The sequence below is a fragment of the Nematolebias whitei genome, chromosome 21, assembly GCF_014905685.2.
Source record: "Nematolebias whitei isolate Nwh7 chromosome 21, NemWhi1, whole genome shotgun sequence".
Lineage (NCBI taxonomy): Eukaryota > Metazoa > Chordata > Actinopteri > Cyprinodontiformes > Rivulidae > Nematolebias > Nematolebias whitei.
The window spans coordinates 17,498,992-17,520,072 of record NC_056518.1 but is presented as its reverse complement, the minus strand read 5'-3'; the positions used below and the strand labels follow the sequence as shown (position 1 = coordinate 17,520,072).

General features: G+C 42.1%; 1 protein-coding gene across 1 annotated transcript in view; it reads left to right on the top strand.

The window, feature by feature from the left end:
* kif26ab (kinesin family member 26Ab) overlaps window positions 1-21,081 on the top strand; it is a 73,289-nt gene that overhangs the window by 19,592 nt on the left and 32,616 nt on the right. The window contains exons 3-4 of the mRNA XM_037695199.1: window positions 9,655-10,119; window positions 18,953-19,152. Of these exons, the coding sequence (XP_037551127.1) occupies window positions 9,655-10,119; window positions 18,953-19,152 (665 nt within the window). The remainder of the gene's footprint in view (window positions 1-9,654; window positions 10,120-18,952; window positions 19,153-21,081) is intronic.

Below are 21,081 nucleotides of genomic sequence, written 5' to 3'. Positions count from 1 at the left end.
GGCTCAACGTAGTCCAAAAATCTTTGGAATCCAACTTAAAAAAAAACTTCTGCACCGCCGACATTTTAAAATTTTCCTCACCGCCATGAGATCAGGTAGGCGCGCGTGACATCATCACGTTGTGCTGGCGCTGCAGGCATCTTTGTCATTGGGTTGTCATACAAAAACAGCGTCTTTTATATCGGTGAGTTATTTTGATGGAATGGCCGATGTCTGATATTGAACTTTAACGCTAATATCGGCCGATACCATGCCGATAAAATTGTGCATCCCTACTTAACATATTTAGATGTAAACACTTTTCCAATTGGCCTTAAGATGTTTTCCACACAACTTTGTGGGTGGGTATGTATTTGACATTTATTTGTAAAGAGGGGATTCTTGTGATCAAATCCCATCTTAAAACCTATCTTTTTTCCAAGGCCTTTGACACCATGCGTGATGTTGATTTTATTATTGTTATTTATTTGATACTCTTTTTACCGTTTCAACTTTATTGCGTAGCTGTTTATGTCAGTTTAATTTTTTTTCTTGTATTGTATTCCTTTTTGTGCTTTTTAACTTGTCTGTACAGCACTTTGGTCCTGTATGGGCGCTTATAAAGTGCTTTATAAATAAAGTTGGATTGGATCAAACACAACCAGTTTCAAAAATATCTAAATTAAATGCCTAGAATGTCTTGAAAGAATCACCCTTCAATGTTCATGCCAGAGTTTCAGACTAAAACCATCTTATGTTAATGAATCATAAAGATGCTGCCATTTTGGTCAAACCTTGAAAATTATGTCCAGTATCATGTATTAGAGTTCAAAATGTATATTGTGAATAACTCTCAGCTACTACCACACCAGATTTTAACATAATATCAGTAAAATTGACTGAATTATAGCCAAACTCCTTTTGAAAGTTCATTTAGTAAAAGGTGAAGCTGGTCTGTTGTAGTTCACAATTATTTCCGCTGGACTCTATTATTCCTAAAGTACAAAGTGATACAAAATGTGCACGTGGAAAATTGTTGATAAGCAACACATTTTCAGAGGAAGTGAATGAAAAGTCGTCAGGCTGAATGAGTAGATGATTATGTTATTCTCCGCTGAGATGGTTCAGACTACCTCCTTATCTCGTGGAGATTCAGCTAAATGTGTCTAGACATCTCAATTAGCAAGTCGCTAACAGATACTGTTTTGAGCTTATCTCTCCGTGTTTTTCTATCTCTATCTGCTCTCAGCAGCCTTCAGTGTCAACTTCTCATAAACAGACAACAGTTTTCCATTAATGCCGCCGTTCCTGGCTGAAAGCCCAGGGCTGATGTTTTTTCTTTCTATTATTAGTCATAATTGTGCTCTCTGAGAAGTCATTGGCATGGTAATGACATCTTTCATGATAAATTAGTACCCCCCTCTCTCTGCTGTACCTACTCTGGGATGTTGCACTGGAACGATGCCTCTTGCAATTCTGCTGCTCCATTGTTCTGCCGACACGCAGCAGCTTTTGTGGGGCACAATGCGTGTCACTCTGTGTGATACATTTCTGCACACTGAGTGGGGATGGGACACCTGGGCTCAGGATTTAGCAAATGAGCGTCGTCGTTAGGAAGCCAGGTCGTGGGTTTAACTTTTAGCTCCTCATACCTTCGGGATGTGTCATATCTGCCAATGCAGAGGGGCGGAGAAGTGAAAATTGAGACATCCGCCAAATAAAAAGGGCCGTGCTAAACAATAACCACTCATGTGCCTCATTATGGGCTTTCTCCCCACACAGTGACACGCCGCCGAGTCAGTGTGGAGAGAGAGAGTGAGGAGGACTGAAAGTCAGAGACACTCAGCGACAGAATATGTGAATATTTATCCACGCAGCAGCATAATTAGCATACTCATCATTCCAGGAAGATGGGCAGAATTATTGTTGCTGGATACTCAACGTTTCACCTCCTCCTCATTTCCATATCATTTGAATCAGGTCTAGAAGTTCTGCGTTATATTTTATCGCATGAGTAAGGAATTTTTAAAATGAGCATGCATTTGCACCATGCAGAGCCCTGTGCTCGGTAAATGTGTTGCTTAGCATTAAAAACAAAACAAAAATAAACATTGCAGATGATTAAATATGACCATGTTGTGTAAAGATGTACATAAAGTTTCATTCCATTTGTTTAACTGGCGGATGCTGCCCTGCATTTACTTGTTGCCTGCTGCTGAAAGGCAGAGCCGAGTGATAATTGATTTGCCGGTGTCTCTACTATTAGCAAAATATCTCAGGATGTACTGAGTGGATTTTAATTAAACCTTCAGAAAATAATCAGTGCATGAGCATTTACAAATGTTTAACTTTTGGAGTTAATCTAATTCAAGATGGCCACCACAGCTTATCAACCATAGGAAACACATAAATGGTTGGAACTCGGTTAATTTTACAAATAATAAGCTAACAGTTGGTGTGGTACTAATTAAGACTGCCTCCAACTCATACTTCAAGTGCTTACTGATTACGTGAGATCTGTGTTTAAATATTTAGGGTTAACTTCTAGAGTCATAGATAAATGTCTGTTAGCAAAATATCCCACAAACCATGGTGGGACTTTTTTGAAACGTTCATGAACCAAACATTGAACGAATATCTTCAACTGAATAACTTTTGGAGTCAATCCAATACAAGATGGCTGCCACAGCTAATCAATATTAGCCAACTCAATATTGGCTGAGTCAATTGAACAGATATTGATGTAAAATTGAATGCTGCAGTATCTGAAAGTAATTTGTTCATTAGCACATGACGTTAATTTTAAGGTTTGACCAAAATGGCTACAACTTTAATCACGCCTATTTAAAAATGAGCGTCTATTTCTTTCTAAAACATACACTCTATTCACTTCAGCCCCACTTTACATCCATGGTTGGAGCTTAGTTGCCATCAGCTTATGGCAGCAGTTTGTTTAGTCTCTAAATAAACTGCAGGGAACTGGAAACTCCACAATTCCCAGTCAAAATGTTCCCCTGCAAAACAAACTGCTGGGACTGCAGGCTGGGAGGAAAAGCAGGTGGTTGTCATCTTTGCTTATAGACTGAAAAGTGCTTTAGCTAACATGTGAACATGTGAAGTAGTGGAGTGGAACCACTGTATCAGGTTCACATGCTTGGCTCCGAGTGGTATAGATCGAACTCTTGGAGAAGAAAATCTTTACACCACCTCCAGTGGCTGGATTGGATAAGTGATTTTAGTTTTAGCACTGCAGCAACAAGCAGAAAACAGTAAAATAATAAACCTTCTGGTTTATTTTTGCAATACAAGCATTGGCATTTTGGGTGATTTTTCTGCTCGAACATTATTTATTTCTTCAATCAGCTCCATTATGAGCTGAAGTAATCATTCTCCACCAGATGTGCGATGAAGACATTTTTTCCAGTATGTGTTAAAGTTCTTCCAGCACTCTGACCTTTTAGTCAAAGCTAACGAAATCTTGACGGATCTTGGGCTCAGACTGCCAAAGTTTGAGGCTTCAAGCAGCTTGAAACAACGGAGGGTACTTTGCATTTATGGAGAGGGAGAAGGAAAGAAAGATGCTGGAGAAGGGGAGGGGAGAGGAAGAATGAAGTCTGTCCAAACAGTCTGAAAGAGGCTTGTTTTCTTTACGTGAACAGGAAAAGGTAATTAAGTGGCCGAGTGGTGAAAGGCTGCAGTGATGGATGGGCGTGGTGTAAAAAGACAGATACACAAGGAAACAAACATTGACACACACATACTGGCACATTTTTATTCATTTTTCATCTCATGTAAATATATGTTTAGTGAGGCTTTTATGTGATTGGACTTTTATGGAAACATCGTGGTCAGTCAGTGATCGATGTTTTTGACTGTACTGAGTATTTGCACATTTTTAGATGAACTTACTATCATCCACCACCAAAGGTGATGTTTGTGCCTGTGTGTGTGTTTGTTCGCAGACAAACCAACCTTAACAAACACAAAAATGGCTATAGCTCAGCCACTATTGAAGACATTGAGCTAGAATTTGGTGGGGTAGTAGCTGGGAGCCATCCTCAACACACTTTACATAGTAGGTCTTTATTTAGTGGTTGTGGGGTAGTTTGGAAATTATTAATTATATTTGACTGTATCTATATTAACTAGATCAATGACCTTTTTGTGTTTGACAAACGATTCATGTTCGAGTTGTGCTGCACTGTGCTGTACCTTAGTACACGCACAAGTGAGAGCCAAACATGACTTTTCTAAGAGTTATCAAGAGGAAAAACTGTTTTTGCTAAATATATATCTTCTCCTTTGAGTGGCAGATGTAGCCCACCCTGTGTCGCTATGATGCTTGGACAGGTGCTGCTATCATGTGTTTAAAATGACACAGAGGGTAAAGCCTATTTGCATTTTCTGTCAGCGGCTTGAAAGGAGAGAAAAGACTAAATCACACAGGGTAAACAGGCTGTCATCCATTTCTAAGCTCTTTTTGAGAAGATGCTTGATGCAGAGTGATTTGGATGTTCATCTAAAGGACTTGCACCAAAATCTGCTGCGATTTTCCCAAAAAAGGTAATTTGTCCCTTCTAAATGCAATGAGCTTTGCACATTTGGTAGTGTTTTGTCTGTAAGAAGGTGATCTCTCTTGAAAATTGAATATTAATATACAGCAGAGGTGCCCAAAGTGGGGTCCGTGGGCCAAAGTTGGCACACCAAGCCATTTGAGTTGGCCTGCCTAGAGCTGTCCTAGTTACTTTACTAACATTTCTTTTGAAGACATGCTGAGTTGTGTTGCTGTTGGACTTGCACTTTTTGACATTTTGCTTTACATATAATTATAATGAAATGGTAAAATTTAGATATTTGTTTCAATTCCATTTAATTTTTTTTTTTATATTTTGTATTCTGTAATGTTCTTTATAAAGGAACAGGTATAAAAATAAAAGGACTTTACTTAAATAAGTATTTGCATTTCATGTATTATATTATTGCATTTGGCCTGCAGCCCTCTGATAGATTTTAATTTTGGCTTTCTCAGGGAAAATGTTTGGGCACCCCTGATATACAGTATGTGGTGTTTCACCCTTCAGTTAAGTTTTCTTGTGTTTTTTTTTTGTTCAGTTTAAAATAAATGGAATGACAGAAAAGGCATGGACAAAACGAACCAAATCCTCTGAATCCGCAAAAACCGCATCCTTCACAAAAGCTTAAAAAACAGGATAAGCGTCTAAACGTTAGACAAAAGCTGAAATTCACATATAAGAGATGCTGTAGAGATAGTTCATCATTGTTTGATGGAACCCCATTGTCTTACACTAAAATCCCCAAAGGCTGACAGAAAAACGAAGCAGCCAGCGTCCCTGCTCACATCCATGCTACATGAATAAAATTATGACTGCAGTGGTGTGTGGTGGCTTTTTGTCTGCGGCAACACTATCGGGTAGGTAATTACAGCGTCTCCGTGTTTCCTGAGATGCCTTGTTTGGGGAAAGTCTTATTACAGGTTTGTTTAATCTTGTCAAGTCAGCAGACGGGCCAAACATCTGTTTGATGTGATTTGTCGAACCATCCCATTTTGTGTTCGACCAAAGGCGTTCCCACAGTTAAGTAGCATGCTAGTGTGACATCCTGAGTCATTGTCTTTCCTGCCTCTGAGCAGGCAGTGGTTAAATTTAATGGGCTGTATCCCAGATCTGCTGGGGCTCTAAAAGCGCTACCTGGTATCTGATCAGTGCCACAGGCCCTCCAGCTCTTGGGTAATTTGGGGAATCGGTTGGTATGTTGGGGAGAGTTGAGAAAGAGCAGGGGAAAGGGATTACACATCTGGTTGGGTTGCTTCTATCCTGGAAACTTTATCTGCCTTAATGCCCTCCGTTCACCTAGGGCAAGGCCAGCAGCTGTCCTCGTTTCTCTTCAGCCTGAATGTCAGAGTAGCAGCAACCTGTGGGAAAGAAGCCTGTTGCAAACTCTTAACCTGAGACCTGTACTGGGTTTATTGGGGGCCAATAATGGAAGGGTTGTGCGGTTTGGGTCAACACCTCTCAGGCCAAGTAAATGCATTCAGAGGAAAACAGAAAGGGGAAGTTAAGAGTCAAAAGGGTTGAAAACTGCTGCTGTGTGGTCTTGGTTTTTACATGAAATGTAGTCGTAGGAAGTACTTAAGGGTTGTGATGTGTAAACAGGACTCGTGCTGGTGAGAGAAAAGATAAAGCAGCATGGAGTTGTTCATTTTCAGGAATGTCTCCACACCGGTAGAACAATAAAACAGAATCTTGAATAAGGAAGGAAGAAGGTGCAGAGCAACTGAGCAATTACATCTAAATTCAGAGTTAAACTGGTTCGTCTTTCTCCTTTAATGAATGTGAGCCAAAAATACACCATGGAAAAGCAAACCCTTTAAGGTTAGCTCAGGGTAAATTGTAGAATGACTGATGTAAACTTGGCAGAAACCCATCGATCGGATATACACGTACAAGTTTTTGGCACCGTGTGTCAGAGTGTTTTATTAATATTTGCTCTCATCACAGGTCCATGTTGAAGCTATTTCACTTCATTTCTCTTTTTGCCGCTGCTACAAAGGTTCATGGCGAGCTTTCATGCTAGGAAAATATCTCTCGGGCTCGAGTGGAATAGAAAATATGGTTTCCCAGAGTATTTTACTTTCAATCGAGCGTGCCTAAAAGTGTCTCAGCCAGCGAGGGGCCTCATGCATTTTAAATCACTGTGACCTTCCCTTGATTTAGGTCAGCTAGCTGCATCAGGCCCGGCGCTCCACATCAGAAGTACATCAAACACTGAATGTAGAAACAGTTAGACGCCGGTTTTTGCCTTGACTGGTTAGGGGGAAGGCTTGCTGACGAGGGAAGGTAAATGAGGTGTGATTTGAGGAAACAACCTTTGGGTGACTTTTCCTCACTCTGTCTGCACACTAAGGAGATGCAGTCGAGAAATCATGCACATCTTTCTCCCTGTCCCCTCTTCCATAAGTGGTTACGGCTGAGCTTGTTTCCATCAGCCTCTGGGCATGGACTGCCTGTAATGATACTCTCCATCAACCCAGAAAGTCAGTCAGCTCAGTGGCTCATCTCTCGTGCTGCTGCCGTTTCCCTGGTTTTCATCACAGTTAGTGTAACGGACAAAGACAAACTTGAGTCTCTAAGGGCTGCGAAGGGTTCATTCCACAAGCAGAGCTTTCTCTCTCCACAGCACACCTCCTTTCCATAATAAGGCCACAGCATCTGACTACATTTGTCCTCAGAGTTTAATAAAGATCAGCTCTGACAGGCTGTAAACCAACACAACCATCCACAAGCCTCCAGGCAAAGGCCACAACTCCAGCCTACCTCCTCCCACCTCTCAGCCCTTTTATCTAGCAGTTTAACGCTCTCCATGGGTAGACCTGGAACTGAAAACCTAAACCCACTTGAACAATGATGAAGACCTGCTCTATAGTTCCACACCTCTCAAAGCGGGTTGTTTTGATGTTGTGCATTACATACTTCTCCAAAGCAGTCTACACACTTGCACCTGTCAGTAATAGATCAGATGGATAATAAAAGAAACAATATGGCTTTGGGGCTAGTGCACTCATGCATCATGTGTTTCGCTTTATGCATAAGCTCTCAAGCAGTTAGCTCGTATACGATATATGAAAACATGGAAGGTAAAGTGTTTAAGCTTTTAACTGTAACGACTCTTCAGCCGACTTTAATGTGCTTTCTTCAGATATTTTTATAACCAGATCTGGATTTGTTGACTGTCGTGAAATATGTCCCTCTCTTGATGCTTCTGTTCCTCCACCTTCGCTCCTCTGCGGCCTTCAGTTTGATCACATCATTTTCCTCAGCATCATCATCCTCATCATCTGCGCCATCATCCTCGTCCGCCTTGTGGCCCTGACCCTTTATTCACTTTTGAGGGGGGGCGTAAAGCTTACAGACAGCTTTACAGGGGAATCCCACACTCCAACCTCCACAAACTGAATACCAGATGGGTTCAGCTTTGTGTTTCATTTTATTATCTCCTCTAAATCAATGCCTAACAAAGCATGAAGAGGAAAAAGGGCATTGATTTCATCTACTAGTGCCCTGGAGTAGGCAAGGAGTGATCATAGGGTGAAGGGGTGGAGTTGATCTGTTATGACTTTTCTTCAATTTCCTGCACAGGAAGCACAGACATGAAGTGAGGCCAGACTGTGAAAAGAGCAGCCAGTGGTGCTTTCCCGCCGCTAAATCTTACATTTCACTCCAATTTGTCACAGATGGTTTCACCTTCGTTCAGTGGAACTGTCTTGTTTCGTTCATGCATACCAATCTGAACGATCGTTCACAGATCCAGGATTGGTTTAGAAAGCTCTCACAGTTGCATCATGTTTACACACAAAATTCTTACATTTAAATCATCCAGTTAGGCATATAACATTCACTTGGTCCCATACTGTGTCATTCATCTGGCAGATTTATAGCTCTTATATAGAGTACTGCTTTCTGAGGATATTTGCTGTTTTCATCCAGTTCATACTGACATGGAAGGCAAGTAAGCAATACTGTCTATCATTAACTTGTGCCACTTCAGGGCAATTCCTCTTATCCATTAAAGCACATAAAAAGTTCAGCAATACTACTTTGTTATATATTGCAATATATATTATGGTATCACAAATGTAATAGTTGTTTGCAGAGAAAGGTAATCGTATTAAACTGCTTTTTTCATGGGTTGATTTAGAGCCTCAGCCTGCCTCTTTGGTGGGTTAGCTGTATTAAGTGGCACTGCATTAGAGCACTAGATTGTTGTTTTCCCTGCTGCTTCACTCCTCCTGATCACCTCAGAGGTTCTGCAGGAGCAAAGGTCTCGTAAACATTTATGTGTGGGCTGTGAGCTCCTGTCCTAAGCCATGACTCCGCTGGGCAGGAGCCTATTGTGCCCCTTTATGCCTCTTAAGAGACCAGCATGTCTCTGGGCATGTTTGTGTTTATTTCCTTGAAAAAGACAGAAAGTTATTCTTTCCACGTACTTATGATTTGAATAATTCAAGGGTGGCTCTGTGTGTCTGCAGCTTACATGCAGAGTTAGTTGTTTCTGCATTTTGTTGCACATCATATGTTTTCACACTAGGACACTTATCATATGTAAATTATACAGCTTTGGGCTCGAGTCCCCTCAGCTTTCACTTTCTTTTGTCACTCCTTCATAGCAGAGATGGACACCCCAGGGAGCCTCCTTAGAGACAAAGTGAAAGGACAAAAATCTATTGGACTCCATCCATGAAAGCAGTAATAAGCTGAAATTTTCTTGACTTCTTTGTTAAAAAATGTAAAGAAAAATATTTTTATTTTTGGAAATGATTATTAAGATTCCTGAAAATCTTTTTCAGATCATACAGAATTTTTTTTGCATGTTCTCAGAAATTCAAGAGACACTAAAATGAACATAAACCCTGTGAAACTTATTAGCAGTCTTGTCCTGCATTCAGTTGAAGTATCTAACATCCTGATGGAAAGGAAGTGGTTGAAGTTGAGAACGATGGTCCCAGAGGGCAGTAGAACCACACTGCTCGTGGACTTCTGACATAAAAGACAACTTTGCAAAGACGATTTGAGATTTGCTTCAGATCACTGTGCTTCATGCATTGCTTTTATGTTTGTCGACTTAACTAAGCTTTCCTCTGTGCTTTTTTCTCGGCAGGATCCTGGATATGCAACCTTTCTCTATGAACAGCTTCACACACCTGGGAATCCTGAACTCGACTGTTGCCATGCATGCTCCACACCTCTCCACCAGCTGAGGCAGGAGGCCCTGCAGACGCTCCATTCTCCAGTCCTCACCTTCAGCTCAGACACGACAGCCATGCCTTCAGCATCTTGTTTACCACAGCCTTCCAGACTCACCTTGTCGTCCTCCAGCGTCCACGCCAAACAGCTACTGAAAAGCCAGCCTCGCTCCCTCCTGCCTTTGAGGGAGCGGCACAAAGTGCCGGGCTGGTCTCAGAACCAATCTGCCTCTTCAGGGTCTAAGACCAGTGTTCAGGTGACAGTGGCAGGAGGACAGCTAACCGGATCGCTGAGCACTGTTACCATCCAGACGCAGCAGTACCTCGACGGAATGTGGAGCATCTCTAGAGTGAACAACTTTCTGCATCAACCCAAGCCTGTATGTCCCTATTTGCATTTTTATTTTTATGCTGAAATAATGAAAGTAATCTTTGCTTGAAGTATGATCCGTCAACTTGTAACCTAACATCTTACAATCTAACAACATAATGAGATCTTTCATGAAACCAAGTCAATAAAATGTTAATTCTCCTTCAGAGAAGTTGAAACCCTGAAAACAGCTTGTGACTTAGAGCTCTGTAGGAGTTCTTACCTCTCATTTCCCAGTGGAGTCTGACTAAACTGAGGTCAAAGGTCAGCTCATCCCTGATCTGCTGACTTTCTCCTCAAAGGCGTTTCAAATAACCACGCCTGAGCGTAACTTTTCACGTGCGTTGGCTCAGGCTTGTTAGAAAGCTGAGAGATGTAAACAGGTTTGGGGTATCCTGAGAGATGCTGCACCTCTAGATGCTCAGTGTTTTAGGAAAGTACATGTGACTGTCAATGTTAACATCTCAAAGCCCATCTAGTACTGATAAGAAGGTGTCTGGGTTTTCCAATGAGTCACTTCCTGCATTTATGGGGAACTCTGGCCTCAGACCTAACTTACAAATGCCTGTGACATTCTGCAGCTGCCATATTGTGTACAGATTAAACAACATATGCACACAACTTTGAAAGTTATGGAAGTTTGCCTTTTCAAATGCTTTAGTAACCTATGAAATGCAGGTTTTTGCACAAGATGTTTACCGTATTTTCCGTCGTACACATTGCACCGTCCTATAAGTCGCATCAGTCCAAATATGTCTAATAAAGTAGAAAAATACATAAATATGTTGCTTCGCCATATATGTTGCATCTACTATGCGTCACTGCTGACGTGTCGCGTTTGTTTCATGTCACCGCTGAGAATCCGGAAATGTGGGTCGAACACGGAAATGTGAACCGGTGTTGTGCCAAAAATAGATGGGCTGCCAAATGGTGGCCGCGGGAGCGTTCACGGGAGGACTTTAACAAGAGTAACACTTAAAAACAATTATTTGTTTGCTCAAAATTATAGTAAAGGTGTGTCTCACTCTACCTTTTGCTTAATAAATTAATTTGACGGTCAAATCAGCTGTATTTCAAACGTCAATACACGGAAACATAACCGCGCGCACAGAGGGTGACTCACTGTGCATTTCTTCCAAATTTAACAAGATAACCACCTAAAAACAATTATTTGTTAGTTCAACTTTATAGTAAAAGTGTGTCTCAGTTGAACTTTTACTTACCCTGAAGACAGTTCCCACCTGCCTGAAGACTGCCACCATCATCCCTATCCGAAAAAGCTCTAAAGTGACTGGTCTGAATGACTATCAGCCAGTGGCCCTCACCTCGATAGTCGCTAAATGCTTCGAAAAACTGATCATGACTCACATCAAAACAACCATCGACATCAACGAGGACCCTCATCAGTATGCATACCGCGAGAACCAATCAACAGAGGATGCCATATCCTCTGTGGTCCACACTGCGCTCAACCACCTGGAGCAGAAAAACTCTTATGTCTGTATGCTCTTTGTGGACTTCACATCCGCCTTCAACACCATGATCCCCCAAACCCTGATGGACAAACTATTCACACTAGGACTAAGCCCCTCCATTTGCAACTGTGTACTAGACTTCTTAACAAACAGACCACAATCAGTGAGGATCCACAACTTCTCCTCCTCCACCATAACCTTCAGCACTGGCTCTCCTCAGGGATGTGTGTTGAGCCCCCTCCTGTTTACTCTGCTCACGTATGATTGTGAAGCTATCCATCCAGGCTGTCACATTGTAAAGTTTGCAGATGATACAGCGGTGGTGGGATGCATCACAAACAATGATGAGTCCAGCTACAGGCAAGAGGTGGAACACCTGGAGAGCTGGTGCAAAGAGAATAACCTTCACATCAATGTGAAGAAGACAAAGGAGATGATTGTGGACTTCAGAAGAAACAAAAACACATCCACCCCCCTGAACATAGGAGGATCTGCAGTGGAAGTGGTCTCCATCTACAAGTACTTGGGTGTACACTTGAATGACAACCTCAGCTGGAGCAACACCACCACCAGCCTGATCAAGAAAGCTCATCAGAGACTCTACTTCCTCAGGCGGCTGAGACGAGCTGGTCTGGGAAGCTCAGTCCTCACCTCCTTATACAGGTGTGCAGTGGAGCATCCTGTGCTCCAGCATCAATGTGTGGCATGGAGGCTGCACAGCTGCAGAAAGAAAAGCTCTGCAGAGAGTGGTGAAGGCTGCACAGAAGTCTGTTGGAGTCAGCCTCCCCACCATCACAGCCATCTACACCTCCAGATGCAGGAAGAGGGCCACCTGCATCATGAAGGACCCCACTCACCCAGCACACACACTTTTTGCCCCACTCCCCTCAGGAAGGAGGTTGAGGAGCATTAAGTGTACAGTAGAACCACTAGACTGAGGAACAGCTTCTACCCTGAGGCTGTTAGACTCATGAATCTCTAACCAGAATAATCACTGTGAAAAAAAATCACATGTTGCTGCTGATCTGTTTCATGTTGATATGTTCATGTGTGCTCATCTGCTTACACAGACTCATGTTCATGTTTGTGCTGATGGTCGACGTATTTTTTTTATGCTATTAGTGCTTAGTGTATATTTAGTTGATGTTTTTCTTAGTTCATATCTTAGATGTTATCTTTGTTTTTCTTTTACATTTTATTGTTGGATGTAACTGGGACCCTGTGTACATAATTTCGCTCCACCACATGAACCACATGAGGTGCGAATGACAATAAGGAAACTCCGACTCTGACTCTCTCTGACTCTTAATAAATGCACTTTGACAGTTAAATCAGCTGCAGCAAAATGAAGCTGATTTGGTTGCTCCAGGCAGACGACGGTGGCAGTCTACGGCAAGCCGTTTGTTTCATTAATAGTCACTTTTACCTATTACATGATACAATAGCAAGCCTTACTACTCGAGTGCCATCTAGTGGCTGAAAATTGCAGTGTTCAATTTTTTCAGTCAGAATGAATGAAAACAGTCATATCTCAGACAAAAACTGGTTTATAAATATGGGAAAAAATCCATATATACACGTCGCTTTGGCCTATAAGTCGCAGGGCATGCAAATTATGCAAAAAACCTGTGACTTATACAGAGAAAAATACGGTAATCAATTCATAATCAATGGAGGGTTGTTCCATCTTTCTTTGTGAAAAACTGAAAACATATTTTCTTTTCTCCTGTAATGTCAACAACTGCCTAGAAATGTTTTATGGAGGCCATCAAAATCTGTTAACTGCTTGTATGAACTGTAGTTTAAATCAAATGGCCTGGCACAGGCAGAAGACGGACTGGTGTTCTCCATCTATATGTGTCTAAAAGCAATTAGTGGCTCTTGGAGCCTGGGTGAGTTTTTCAAAGCCTGTAGCTGAGGCTTGGGCTTTCCTTTGTGCAGGGAGAAATGCCCCTCGAGGACATTGAGTTACAAACACAGTAGAAAGGGTGTTATTTTTTCAAACTAGTTTCTTTCATTCGATTCTTCCGATTGACATGAACCCACACATGCTCTTGGGGATTGGAAGTTACACAGTGTCAAAAGGCACCAGCTTTAATCCATGATTCCTTCTTGTTTTCTTTCTGGAGAGTGTGTGCAATGTTGTTCAGACAAGAGAGGCAAAGATGTTTGTGCTAACAGAAATTCCTTTGGGGTCGTCAACTGGGGGTTCTAGTGTCCTCCCACCCACAGCCCATTAACAAGGCACCTTGACTCTCCCATGTGGGCTCTGCAAAACATCTGGAGTTATGTTTGTTGTGTTGAATTCAAAAGACCTTGTTCCCTTTTCAATAACTGGCTGACAGTGATTCGTGCTAAGGTAGCAAAGTGAATTAATGGTTAGAGCTGTCTGCTCAAAGAAAGACGTTTCTTGTTTTGAATCTCATCAAAAGCTTAAGTTTTTACATGGACTTTTTCTAGTTGTAAAATTACTTTATAATACCATACATCCATCCATTATCTTTTACCCGCTTCTTCCATTTTTGGGTCACGGGGGTCACCAGTGCCCACGTCCATCAATCACTGTGCCAGGAGCGGGGTACACCCTGGATGGGTCTCCAGTCCATTACAGGGACACATAGAGACAAACACCATTCACTCTCTCACTCACACCTAGGAACAATTTAGAGTTACCAGTCAGCCTAACATGCATGTTTTTGGTCTGTGGGAGGAAACCGGAGTACCCGGAGAAAACCCACGCATGCACGGAGAGACCATGCAAATTCCACCCAGAAGTCCCTGGACCGGGATTTGAATCAGGGACCTGCTCGCTGAGAGGCAGCAACTCTACCAGTTGCGCCACCGTGCTGTCCTACTTTATAATACATTATACTTAATTATATCTTATCCTTTAAGTAAGTAGTTTTGGATTCAGTGTTCTCCCAATACTTTATCTCGTTCTCAGTTGTGTGTCTCTCTGTATTAACCCCACTTGGACTGGTGATCTGTCCATGAAGGGCTCTAGGTCTCAACCTGTATTTGCTGAGATCTTCACCTCACAACCCTGATCAGTTCGATGCTGAAAGAAAAAAATGGATGACTCAAAATATACCTGCTGCAACAGGGTACACAAATGCAGTTGTTGTTGATTTTCAAGAACTTCTATTAACAAGCAAAATGAAAGAGTGACGAGAAGCGGTCTACTTGTGTGCTGATTACTCTGGGCATTTAATAATCCATCCATCCTTTTTATCTGCATCATCCTTTCTAGGCCACAGAGGTTGCTGTTGCCCACTAGCAGTCACTTTACAAGAGACTGGGGACACCCTGGACAGGTCCCAAATTAATCACAGAGACAGAGACAAACAAGACAAGGAACCACTCACTCTCACTTTCACCTAGGGACAATTTAGAGTTACCACTCAGCCTAACATGCATGTTTTTGGTCTGTGGGAGGAAACCAATGCACCGGGAAAACCCACGCATGCACAGATAGAACATGAGAACTCCATTCAGAAAAGCTCCCAGCAAGGATTCAATCCAGCAACCTTCTCACTGAGAGGCTGCAGCTCTAACTGTGCTACTGTGCAACCTGCACAGAATCACGTTTGAGCAGTTGGAACAGTTTCAGATGTCAATACAGAATCAAAATGCTCTAACGTCACAGCTGCTCAAGTAATTTTGTCTGTTATAACCAATAACTTTCAAAGTAACTGAGGAAACCACATTACAAGAAATGTCATTCAAAACAGGAAAGTGATTAAACCAAAGCCACCCCCCCCTGTTTTTTTTTTTAATTTATTGAATTTACAACCCCGTGCACATGAATCTACAAATTCTAAGTGTACTTGACTCACAAAAGGTTTCTGGTTTTGGCTCTGTGGTTCTATGGCCACCAGTTTTATACTCACCAGATGATCTTGGCTGCTTCTGTTTTGGTGCAGCTGGACTCGCATGGCAATTTGCCACAGACAGCAACGAGGACAAGAGAAGAAAACGACACAAGAAAAATAATAAAATGGACTTTTCTTTTCCAAATTTGGAAGCTAATGAATATGTTTTGTCAATTTTTCAAAAGTCAGACATTTTCTATTCACACAACTAATATGTTCACAAAGTAGCAATACAGTATTGTGAGCAATCAATCCTCAACTCGGCTGGCTTTTGGTTGGTTACAGGGAGCAGCTGAGCACAGAGGCAAGATTAACACAAGGCCTTTTTCACGTTAGCTGTAATCGTCTGTTGACCGCTGGGATCAAAGGTCACGGTGGACTCCTGGAAGTCTGAGGGGAAAATGGTCTGCTGATAGAATGCTGGCCTGCACTGCTCACTTCAGGCGTCAGAACAAACTCTCTTCTAACCCCTTTCATTTTTTTTTTCCAGTCCTCCACTTTTTTCATTATGTTCAAGTCTCTCCCGCTTTTGTCTCTTTCCCTCCTCCTTGTCTGCCTTTTCTTTCCAGTGAAAAACCAAGGATAAAAGGCTGGGGGTTAGAGGGTGGAAGGCCAGCTCATTACTGACTTTTGGTGCGAGCAGCCGTGCACACATGGCTCCACTGACACAGCCTAATTACCTGACCGGGGGATAGATTGTTCTTTTCAGTCATAATCAGGGCCAGATTGGGTCCAAAGCTACAGAGAGCAGCCTGGGTGGGGAGTTAAGTCCCTGTTTTTTTTTATACCAATGGGAAAACTCTTCGATAGACACGCTGATGAGCTCAAATGTGTGTGTGTACTTACATGTGTGTTGAATCTATACTTCATCCATTTGGAGCCCACACCCTGGCTCCACCTGTGCCCAGCTGTCTGTGCGTGCTCCTTAAATTTGCTGCCACTTGATTTTAAAACAGGCACTCCACTGACTCAATCAGCAGCAGATGTGATGAGCTACACACAACTTCCTGTACGGCTGCGTGTGAAGTGCTCCGGTCTTTCCAGCCAACTTGTAATGGCTCCACTTTGCTGGTATGCGCTGAGTTTCTAACCTGTCACCAGCACCAGCATGGTGCGAGGCTTTCCGCTTTGGCAGCTGAGTGAGGATCCCTATTTGGCTCACTTCCACTTGCTACCCGTTGTCCCATTGTGTGCTTTTGGGAGTTATAACGTCACACATCACAGCGTTATCTTTTATCCTCCACGATGATGTCTCCAGAGAGCAAAACTGGATCTTTTAAATAAGATTCCTAACAAGCTCAAAAGAAGGAAATGGCAATTCATTAAGATTGTGCACCGCCACTATACTGTTTGACAACTGCTACTCTCCCCTGGGAAAAATTATTACAGCTTAGCTTTAATATAGCATCTGACTGCACTACTTGTTAAACTAACAGTGGAGACACTCCACTAAACAAGAGCCAAGCCTCTCATGTGAATGTTCGAACATAAGAATATCCTCACAATCTGATGTATAGCATTCACCTGCCAGACACGGCATGAAAATGGCGCAGCTGTTCATATGTGCTGACAAATGGCAGGTACTGGAAGGCCACAAGCTTTCTAAAAATGATTTGAAAGCTATTTTCAAACATGTATCTGGAGCAAACCGCTAACAGTGGGGTGGTAAATGGTGCACAGGCTACAGCAATGTCTTGTGTTCATCTCAAGGTTGCTGCTGATTGCAAAATGTTTGCTTGCATGCTTGTTTTAAAAAACAATTTAGCCTCGATTCATTCAATTTCTCTTGCTAAACCCACAGAACTGACCCTTGTCAGCTGGTATTGATCATGGTCCAATAGAATAAAATAGCATCTCTGGTGGGGATTAACCTTTTGTGTGAATGGTGACGCCAGCTGAGGTGCTGTCCCAGAACTGGTGATTGGCTTGTACGATTAGCTTGTTAAACATTTTGTGTTAATTTTGGTGAAATAACTCAAACACTTTAGGCTTCTTCACTTTATTCATAAGCTTCATTCTTTGTTTTAACCATACATGGAAATAAATTTCCCTCAAATAGAAAATAATATGTAAAGTGCTTACTTAATTGGAATTATGTGGGGGTTTAATTGCATTAAAGCACCTGATTACAGTACTCCCAGTTTACTTTTTAAGAAGGCAGAGTGCATTAGAAAGACTATTTTAAAAACAACCCTGGAGGCTACAAAGTAATCACCAAAAATCTCAAAATACCAATTTTAGCACAGCCATAAACCTGTTAAGATGCTTCTGACATGTGACACAAAAATAACTCGGTGAGATAAGGCTGCAAGGTGCCAGCACGCACATACACACTCTGCAAAACACAGCGAGAAGAGCTTCAGGCTGACCCAGAGCTATGTGGACCAAAGCTTCCAGTCTACGTCATTCTCTGCACACAGTAAGGTTCAAAGAAAAGCACTAAGAGGCAGGCCAAATGTTTGTATAACCTTTAAAGATTTGACCTTCTTGTAAAACACTCTTTATATAGTAAAGACCTAACAAGAGAGTCACAAATATAATTTAGTGAATAGAAGACCTTGAATACAGCAGAACAGGGTGGTGGTCTTCCCATGATGTGAGGTTAGTTTGCTGCCATTATCAGTTGTAAGGATCCAGGTTAAAGCGGCTTATTTCATCAGTTGTTGTGGCGATTCATATTTTTCACCTTAGAAACAAACAAACGAAGCATGAATTTGAATATTCATTTTAGGTGATGACTATTGTAACGTCAGTGGATGAGTGGAAGCATGTGGGTGAGTCGATGCTGTGACAATAGCAATAAACTAAAAACTTCCAGCAATGTTCGTAAAACTTGTTGGGCTGCATCAAATGTATTCTCAGCGGGTCATAAATGTTTTAGATACCTTGCTTCAAGGACATTAGTAACAACTATAAATCTGTACAAAGTGCTTTAGCGAGTATCTTTGGTGTGAGGAAACCATAGCTTTGACATGGACTGAAACAAATGTGGCACACCCTTATTCCTGTTCAGTTAGCTGTCTTACAGAACAGGGTGTGCTAGTGTACAATATGTACAATTCACATAACTCCTAAACATTTGGCCCATGCAACACAAATGAGAATTGATTTTTACCCCATTTGAAAGTCACTCTCAGACCGTAAGACTCAACCTACACCAGTGCCAAATTAGCCATGGAGGTGCAGATATAATGGGGTACAGAGTGAGTTGAATCACCAGTGATTTAATTGCTAATTAAATGAGGGATATTGCTTAATTACAGTATGTTACAACCAGAGCAACCTTGTGAGTGTTGCCAGAATAAATGAATGGTGCAGCATCCATGCTGTCCTGTGGGGAGCTCTTTGCTGTGGATACTGCTGACTACCACTAACTGGTATGGTCTGCAGCAGCTGCCCATCCATCTGTAGCAAAGGAGACCAGAGAGGGGGGAGTAAAGGGTGGGTGGGCAGGACCAGTTTAAGCTGTCTTATCTCTGTATCCATGTGTCAACAGGCCTGCGGTTTGATGGGGGATTCAGAAAGTGATGTCACAGCCTCGGAGGCCTCTGTCACCACCATGACAAACACCACCAGCAGCAGCAGCACCCTGGCGCCCTGTCGACTGGGGGGCTCCAGCCAAGCAGCACTTCCAGCACCCATAACCGCTGCATCCACCTCTCCCTCCTCATCTGCAGCTGCCTCCTTCTTCATTAGGTAAGCACCTCGCCCATACAATCAAATCACAGGAAGGCTGTCAAAATGTACGATCAAACTGTAGTACCAAACGTGTTTGCATACACACCTACGGGCTTCTGTTTGTGTGCATGGAGAAAGCTGAAAAGATATGCACAGACTTGCCTTAAAACGTCTACCGAAGATTACAGTTCATGGTGTTAGCCTCAGTGCGGGGTATTTGCCTATTCAGTGGAAATGTTGTTCTTGCCATGCTTGAATTATGGCATGCTATGGGATGCACATTGCGGGACTAAATGAACCTTTAGTTACAGGCACCAGTGCCCTTGAATGAATGATAGAAATACACAACATGATACGAGGAGGCAGTAAGTCACGAAAGGGGCTTAGGTTAAAGCCTGGTATTGTCCTAAGGTATTTAGTTATTTTTTCATTATTTTTACTCAAATATAAAACCACCCTGAAATTCCAATACTGTTACAAATTGATGTGACTGCAGTTTAGTAATTCTGATAAGGACATTGTGTATCTTGGGCTCGGAGACTTAGTGCTTCTTGGCTCTGGTATTGTTGCCCTGGAGAATCCTTCGCCTGCTCCAGGCTGGTGAAATGTGCTGTACTGTCATTGATAGATTCTCTGGCAGCCCAGTCAGTGCATACATTCCCTGTCCCCGAAGAGTGCTGTAATGAATGTTGGTGAGAGCGGAGCTGGCTGAAGAGGGATGCTTGGGAGCATTGAAACCTCTGCACCGCAGGAGGTGGAGGAATCCAGCAAGGGAACTTGTGGAGTGTGACAGGAGGCCCATGGGGGATCAGTTTGGAGCTAAGCCTTCCTTTAAGCAGCCCAAATACATTTTGTCTTTCCAGTTTTCACAGGGTCATCACATATCAACGAGACCATGAGTCCCCTCCTTTGACTGAGGGGATAATCCAGATCCTCCACTCAACATGCAACTTCCTTCTTGTTTCCTTTCACAAGAGCAGTGGGTCTAAACACCAATTAGGTGCATTTTGCAGGAGGGTACATTTCTGACAAAGATTTGTTTAGCTTGATGTTTTCTTTGGATCTGGACTCAAAAAAAGAAGTGTAAAGAGACAGCTATCCAGTGAAAGGACATGTTTTCCTGAAACTCTAGGCCTTGGACTAGCTGAGGGTGTGTACACCTTATTTTTTGTACTCAAATGTAATTTGCTGCCAAGAATGCTGCATTTGACTTGGTTCAAAAACACAGTGGTCAAAGGGTCAACCTGAAGCAGCATCACAGCAGATACAGATGTTGTGCTGTCTTGAAGCACCAAAACCCTTTAACTGATGCAGCTGTTCCCTGCAATGGGCATTCTCACACTAGAATTATTGCATAAACGTTTATGAAGCATTCACACTATTGTGATCCATTTTTCTTCTGTGCGTTTGTCGGCATCTTTCTCATTTCAACATTTTTCAGCCTAATTCAGCAAAAATGTGCTCTCTCCACTTTTTTCTTAATTTAAGCTTTTTTCCCTGCTTTTTTTTTAGTTACTTTTCAGCTGCTTTTTGTGCTAATTTCAGATTTTGTTATAATTTCCACTTCTTTGTTCTCATTTTTGTTTCTTTCAGCATATTTGGGCAAACATGTTCTTTCTGCTTTCTTCCGCTAATTTAAGTTTGTTCTTTCTTTTCAGCTAGGTTTTTAGCATTCTAAGCTAATTTCAGCTGTTTTCAGATAAATTCAAGTTTTTCATGTTATTTTCTGCTACTTTCAGCCTAATTAAATTATTTATGCTAATTTCAGCTTGTTATGCTCTTTCAGCTTTTTTCAGCTAGTTTCAGCTTTTTCTGCTCTTTCAGCTACTGCTTTGCTGTTTTGATGCTAGCCTTAGGTTTTTCAGCTAATTCCACGTCTCTTGAGCTTATTTCAGTTATTTTTACTTCCTTCCTGTAGTTTAAGCTCCTTTATGCCTTTTCGGCAAT